The following is a 7,141-nucleotide window of genomic DNA, read 5'->3' as shown; positions in this document are numbered from 1 at the left end:
CTTCCATGGCCTAAAGTCCACATCTAAGTCCCCAGCACTAGCAAAAGGACCCTATCATGGGGTGCTCCCTGCCTCAATTGACATTGGAGGAACATGGGAGAAGCTAAAATAACTAAATAACTGAGTAGCATCATACTACCTGCTCTAGAGAAAAAAAAAATTTTTCTTTTTTTCTGAGATGGAGTTCTGCTCTGTTGCCCAGGCTGGAGTGCAGTGGCCGATCTCAGCTCACTGCAAGCTCCACCTCCTGGGTTCAGGCCATTCTCCTGCCTCAGCCTCCTGAGTAACTGGGACTACAGGTGCCCGCCACCACACCCAGCTAATTTTTTTGTATTTTTAGTAGAGACGGGGTTTCACCATATTAGCCAGGATGGTCTTGAACTCCTGACCTCGTGATACACCCGCCTCGGCCCCCCAAAGTGCTGGGATTACAGGCCTGAGCCACCGCGTCCAGCCTGATAGGGCATCTTTCGGCGTGATGTGTTCGGAGTTCCAAAGCTAGGGAAGACACTCAAACCTTCAAGAGCTCTTCTAACTTTGAGATTCTCTGATGGTTTCAGGGCTGGGGGAGGAAGCGCTTGTGGTCCGTGTCTGTCCCCGGAATTTCTGCTTCTTGGCTTGTATCTCTGCTGCAGGTTCAAGGAGCTGGGGCAATACCCTGAGTCTGGGTTCTTTGTCCCCAGAGACCTGGGGGAGCGCCCCCCCCCCACCCCCCACCCGCCCCCCACCCGCCAAGGCTCAGGGAAAGGGGAGAGCAAAGTGGGGAGTTGGTTCCCTCTAGTGGTCACTGTTAACACTGCATCCAGCTGCCTCAGGCGGGCCCAGGAGGAGTCAGCAAAAGTGGAATTCGGGACTGAATCGTTCCCAGAACCCCCACAATCTATTGCCTGTGCTTGGCCCCTTTTCGCAGCACACACATTCTCTCTGCTGGGTGGAGGGGAAACATGTGGGGAGGAGGAAAGGGATAGGATAGAGAGTGGGATGGGGTCGGTAGGGGTCTCAAGGACTGGCTATCATGACATCCTTCCCCGCGTTCAGGTTGGCCACCATGGCGTGCTGCCAGAGGACACCCACCTGCTCCTTAAGGAAAGGACAGGTTGGGTGGTATCGCTGGCTGACACTCTGTGCACAACCCTCACAATGCTGGTGACGGTGGAAAGGGAAACATGACAAGCCAGGGGGCATGATCCCAGCATGTGTGGGAGGAGCTTCTAAATTATCCATTAGCACAGGCACGTCAGTAGCCCCATGCATAAATGTACAGAGAAACAGGTGGGGGCAAGCAGCGAGAGATAAGGGGCCAGGGTATAAAAAGGGCCCACAAGAGACCAGCTCCAGGATCCCAAGGCCCAACTCCCCGAACCACTCAGGGTCCTGTGACAGCCCACTCCAGCTGCAATGGCTGCAGGTAAGCCTCTAAAAACCTTCCTTTCCGCATGATGTGTCCCGAGGGGAGAGGTGGCACCCTGTAGATGGGACAGGGGCACTAACCCTCAGGTTTGGGGCTTCTGAATGTGAGTATCGCCATCTAAGCCCAGATATTTGGTCAATCTCAGAATGCTCCTGCTCCCTGGAGGGATGGACAGAGAAAAACAAACAACTCCTGGGGCAGGGAGAGCACTGGCCTCTTGCTCTCTGGGTCTGGGCTTGTTGCCTCTCGGGTTTCTCCCCTTGTGGCTCCCCGGACATCCCTGCTCCTGGCTTTTGCCCTGCTCTGCCTGCCCTGGCTTCAAGAGGGCAGTGCCTTCCCAACCATTCCCTTATCCAGGCTTTTTGACAACGCTATGCTCAGCGCCCATCGCCTGCACCAGCTGGCCTTTGACACCTACCAGGAGTTTGTAAGCTCTTGGGGAATGGGAGCACATCACAGGTGGCAGGAAGGGGTGACTTCCCTCGCTGGAAAGTAAGGGGAGGAGACTAAGGAGCTCAGGTTGTTTTCAGTTTTAAAAAGGTGGGGGCAGATGAGCATACGCTGAGTGAGGTTCCCAGTGCACAATGGGAGCTGGTCTCCAGCTGAGAGATCTTGGTGGGTGGTCCTCCTAGGGAAGAAGCCTATATCCCAAAGGAACAGAAGTATTCATTCTGCAGAACCCCAGACCTCCCTCTGCTTCTCAGAGTCTATTCCCACACCCTCCAACAGGGAGGAAACGAGCAGAAACTGCGGAGTGGATGCCTTCTCCCCAAGACGGGATGGGGAGGCTCTGTGATCAGAGGCCTTGGCAGCACAGCTACCGCGTGGTCCTTCCCTGCACCTAGAACTGCTCCTCGCGATCTCCTGCTGCTCATCCAGTCGCGGGCTGGAGCCCGTGCAGTTCCTCAGGAGTGTGTTTGCCAACAGCCTAGTGTATGGCACTGACAGCGACGTCTATGACCTCCTAAAGGACCTAGAGGAAGGCATCCAAACACTGATGGGGGTGAGGGTGCTGCCAGGGGTCCCTAATCCTGGAACCCCACTGGCTTCAAGGGCTGGGGGAGAGAAACACTGCTGCCCTCTTTTTAGCAGTCAGGCCCCGACCTGGGGCGAACTCACCTTTTAGTCTTCATATTTCCTGGTGAATCCTCCAGGTCTTTCTCTACACCCTGAAGGGGAGGGAGGAAAATGAATGAATGAGAGAGGGAGGGAACAGTGATCAAGCGCTCTCAGCCTCTCCTTCTCTTCCTTCACTTTGCAGAGGCTGGAAGACGGCAGCTCCCGGACTGGGCAGATCTTCAAGCAGACCTACAGCAAGTTTGACACAAACTCACACAACAATGATGCACTGCTCAAGAACTACGGGCTGCTCTATTGCTTCAGGAAGGACATGGACAAGGTCGAGACATTCCTGCGCATCGTGCAGTGCCGCTCTGTGGAGGGCAGCTGTGGCTTCTAGATGCCTGGGTGGCATCCTGTGACCCCTCCCGATTGCCACTCCTGGCCGTGGAAGGTGCCACTCCAGTGCCCACCAGATGTGTCCTAATAAAATTAAGTTGCATCATTTTGTCTGACTAGGTGTCCTTCTATAATGTCATGGGGAGGAGGGTGGTGATATGGAGCAAGCAGCAGATTGGGAAGATGACCTGTAGGGCCTGCGGGGTCTATTGGGAACCAGGCTGGAGTGCAGTGACACCATCTTGGCTCACTGCAACCTCCGCCTGCTGGGTTCAGGCAATTCTCCTGCCTCAGTCTCCCGAGTTGTTGGAATTCCAGACATGCATGACCAGGCTCAGCTAATGTTTGTATTTTTGGAAGAGACAGAGTTTCACCATGTTGGCCAGGCTTGTCTCCAACTCCTGACCTCCGGTGATCCACCCACCTCGGCCTCCCAAATTGCTGGGATCACAGGCATGAGCCAGGGTGCCCTTCCTTGTCCTGTTATTTTAAAATAATTATACCAGCAGGAGGACGTCCAACACAGCATGGGCAACCTGGCCATGCCCAGCCCAGTAGACATTTGACTTCTTTGCTTGGCACTGTCCTCTCATGTGCTGGGTCCACTCACTAGATGCTTGTTGAATTCCTGGCCTAGAGCTGGTGCCAGCTGCCTCTGTCTCTGTCACCTCTGGCTTATTCCTCCCTCCATATCTTACCTATTTACTCATGGGAATGTTTCGACCAAATTTCTATTTTACTGTTACATATTTACTTGTTTGCTATTATCTCTGCTGCCAGTAGAGATTGTTAGCTCCAGAAGAGAAAGGATCATGTGTTTTGTTTATCTAGATATGCCCATCTGCCTCGGCCCCTCAAATGTTATAGACAACAACTACTTCTGTGAATCAGTGAATGAAACGAAATAGAAGAATGAGTGAAAGAATCTAAATAGATCTAAAGGCAGAAAATTCAGCCCTTGTGGCTGGGCACAGTGACTCACGCCTATAATCCCAGCATAGAAGGCCGCGCTGGCGGATCACAAGGTCAGGAGTTCAAGACCATCCAGGCTCACACGGTGAAACCCATCTCTAAAAATAACATATTAACTGGGCAGGCGCTGGCTTTGACAGCCTATAGTCCCAAATTCTACCGTGGAGGCGAAAAGTGGAGAATGGCGAACCGGGTGGGTAGAGCTGGCAGTGAGCTGAGATCGTGCCACTGCACCCCAGCCTGGGCACAGAGCAAGACTCCATCTCAAAAACAAAAGAAAAGAAAAAGAAAAGAAATCCAAAGCCTCAAAGAGCTTTACAGTCTGGTAAGAGGAACAAAATGTCTGCAACAGCCACAGGACAGGTCAAAGGAAGGAGAGGTCATTTCTAGCTGAGGACACCCCATCAGAAAGCACCTAGACTTCCTACAATCATTGTGGGATACATCTCTCGATGTTTTCACTTCTATCAATGGATTGTCTCCCTGAGAATCATCCCCAAAGTGAAATTACTTAGTACCCTGTTGTGGGTAGATCGCTATGTACTCTTGGTTGTTCAGATCATCAACCAATGCAACAATACCCCATCAACACACACAGTGCCTGTGCCCCCTCCCTCCTCCCCAAGCCTGAGGCCCTTTCTCCCGCCTCGAACCCCCTCTCTGTGCTCTGAACCCCCTGACCCCCCGTACCTGAACCCCCGGCCATATCATGTGGCAAGCTTAAGGGTCCAACGAGATACAGGAAGTGAAACATGATGTACACTGAAACGTGCACAACATGCAGCATGATGTGCCTCGGTTCACTAAACCCAGCCACGCTTGGTGTTGTTTCTACCACTTTCCCACGCCTATAGTGGCTATTCCCATTCTGCTGCTGGGACTCCTCATGTTCACCCCCCATCTTCACGTGTGGAATATCCTCTGTGCAGGGACTTGACCCCGTCCCGCTAGCTTTCACACTGAGGCAATTCTGTCCATGCCTAGTAGTGCCACCCATCTCATCAGGATGAGGTTTCTAAAGATCTCTGCATGGAAGGAAAGCCTGGGGCCTTGGATAGGCCTTGGATAGTGGGAGAGCTCCAGGCAAGCCACCTGATCTCTTTGAGCCTCAGTATCCTCACTCACATCCCTATGGCTCAGTAGAGTGCCAAGCACATGGTGGACATGCAGAAGTATTGATCATCTCTCCTCACCTCCCAGGAGGAGCCCTTAAATCCCCACATAATATTCCCCCTGGAAGACCTTAATCCAATGTGAGCTGAGTAATTGACTCCAGTACCGTAACTCAGAAAAGGACATTAGGAAGCCAAAGGAGGCAGAGTATGTCCCAGCACGGGCCAACCAGCCTCTGATCTCAAGGGAAGAAAGAACAGAGCTGCAGGTGGGAAGTGCCGCAAATCACCAAAGTGGGAGTGGAAGGAGCGCCCACCAGTCCCTCGGAGGCGATCCCTAAGACCCGGTGAGTATGGCTTCGAAAAATGTGATTGTCCTCAACCCCACAGTCTTGAACCTAACAGGAGATCTCAAAGCCTGAAAGACACCACCTTAGGATCAACAGAAAGCAGATTCATGACATCTACAGCAGGCAACAGAACCCTAGAGTTAGTCAAGGTTGGACATAGGAAGGGCTTCCAAACACACAGAGAAATTCATTAATCCTAAATTATAAAGGGAGGTTCTTTAAAGGAACCAAGATGATTGTGAGAATATCCTGAGCTTTTTGTCTTGTTTTGTTTTGTTTTTGATACAGAGTCTCACTCTGTCACCAAGGCTGGCGGTGCTGATCTCAGCTCACTGCAACTCATGCTGCAAGTCTGCTAATTCTCACCCTAGCCTCCTGAGTAGCTGGGATTGCAGGCTCGCCACCACGTCTGCCAATTTTTGTTTATTTAGTAGAAACCGGGATTTCACCATCTTGGCCAGGATGGTCTTGAACTCCTGACCTTCATGATCCACTCCACCTCTGCCTCCCAAAGTGAGGGGATTACAGGTGTGAGCTTACAGTGTCTGGCCTATCCTGAGCCTGAGGCTGAGCAGAGATGTAAGCCCAGCTCTCCCCACTGGCCATGCGGGAGGCTCTTGTTCTGCAGTCTCAGCCTGCAGGAGCCAGGATCTGGCCCCAAGTGATGCCCCCAACAGCGGGCCACTTCCCTGTGAACTGTCAGAAAATCCCAAGTCTAATTCAAAGCCATTGATTTTTTACTAGCAATGAATGATGGACGGGTCTCCATTGCTACGTCCTGGAAGTCTAGACTACAGAAAGGATCATCACTTCCGCCCACACCTGTGGGCCTCAGTTCTTCCCTCTGGGTTCATAGGCCAAGCATGGTAACCCTTTGTAGCTGTTTCCCAGGGTTCCCTGAGTCCTCTGAGTCACCATAACTCCTGGGGTCAATAGTGGGAGAGGTGACAGAAGACACTGGGTACTCCTGAGCCAAGTTCCCCACGTGTTCCTGGTGCAACTCCGCCTAGGGAGCCTCACCACCCTGTGCCTATTCAGTGGAGCTGCAGTGGTCCCTAGTTAGGCCCCTGCTAGGGCTGACTCCTAAGGGACTGGAGACTTCTCCATGGCCTAAATCCACATCTAAGTCCCTTTCAACACTGGCTAAAAGACCCTGTCATGGGTGCCGGGCCTGTCCCAATTCACATTGGAGGGGCGACAGGGCAGGCAGAAGCTATGGAGCTCAGGGACCCTCCTCCATTCCCACTCGGCTCCTCCTCTTGCTGGGTGCTGGAAGGAGCATGGGGAAAGTGGCAGGCCTCCACCCTCCCCTTGTCCCCAGCTGTGAGCCGGTGCATCATTGATGACACCTCTGGATCTCCCAGCCCTGCCTGGAGAATGCCCATTGTGCCCAGGCCCTCCCAGCAGATGATGAGTCTGGGCTGCTGGTCAGGTAATGCTCGGGAATGACGGCAGAAAAAGGGAGGTCTGTCTTCTGCCTGAAAGACGGAGATTTGCAGGGGCCCCCAGCATTCACATCCTAGCCACAGGGCTGGGTTTTCAATGCTGGTTGCCACACCACAGCCAACCACTTCTAGAAGCGTTTCTTGTTTCCCTTGCTTGTGTTTCTCTACAGCGTCAAGTGCTAGATGCTCTTTAAACTCAAAGCGGGGATGATTTCAGTTCGTGAGGATGTTCTTCCTGTTTCACCTGGGGGCATCTGATGCTTGTGACCTCCCAGATGGCATTGGAATAGCCCCCAACTCTGGGCACCAGGAGACAGGAGGCTCGGGTCCTGGCCTCTCTGCCTTCGCCTGTCCTTGCCAGGGAGGTTTCTACAAGGGCACCCTGCCACTGGG

At 52.9% G+C, this 7,141-nt stretch overlaps 1 protein-coding gene across 1 annotated transcript; it reads left to right on the top strand.

Moving 5' to 3' along the window:
• Positions 1-1,338: 1,338 nt before the first annotated feature.
• Positions 1,339-2,986, top strand: GH1 (growth hormone 1). Its single transcript, NM_001290304.1, is given in 11 exon segments — positions 1,339-1,408; positions 1,677-1,679; positions 1,681-1,838; positions 2,045-2,081; positions 2,084-2,092; positions 2,095-2,148; positions 2,151-2,158; positions 2,244-2,274; positions 2,277-2,296; positions 2,298-2,414; positions 2,673-2,986. Coding segments are annotated over 11 exon segments (645 nt in total). The 5' UTR covers positions 1,339-1,398; the 3' UTR covers positions 2,871-2,986.
• Positions 2,987-7,141: the final 4,155 nt, after the last annotated feature.

Source organism: Papio anubis, chromosome 17, assembly GCF_008728515.1.
Source record: "Papio anubis isolate 15944 chromosome 17, Panubis1.0, whole genome shotgun sequence".
Taxonomy (NCBI): domain Eukaryota; kingdom Metazoa; phylum Chordata; class Mammalia; order Primates; family Cercopithecidae; genus Papio; species Papio anubis.
The sequence above is the reverse complement of the archived record's forward strand: the minus strand, read 5'-3'. Positions and strand labels throughout refer to the sequence as shown.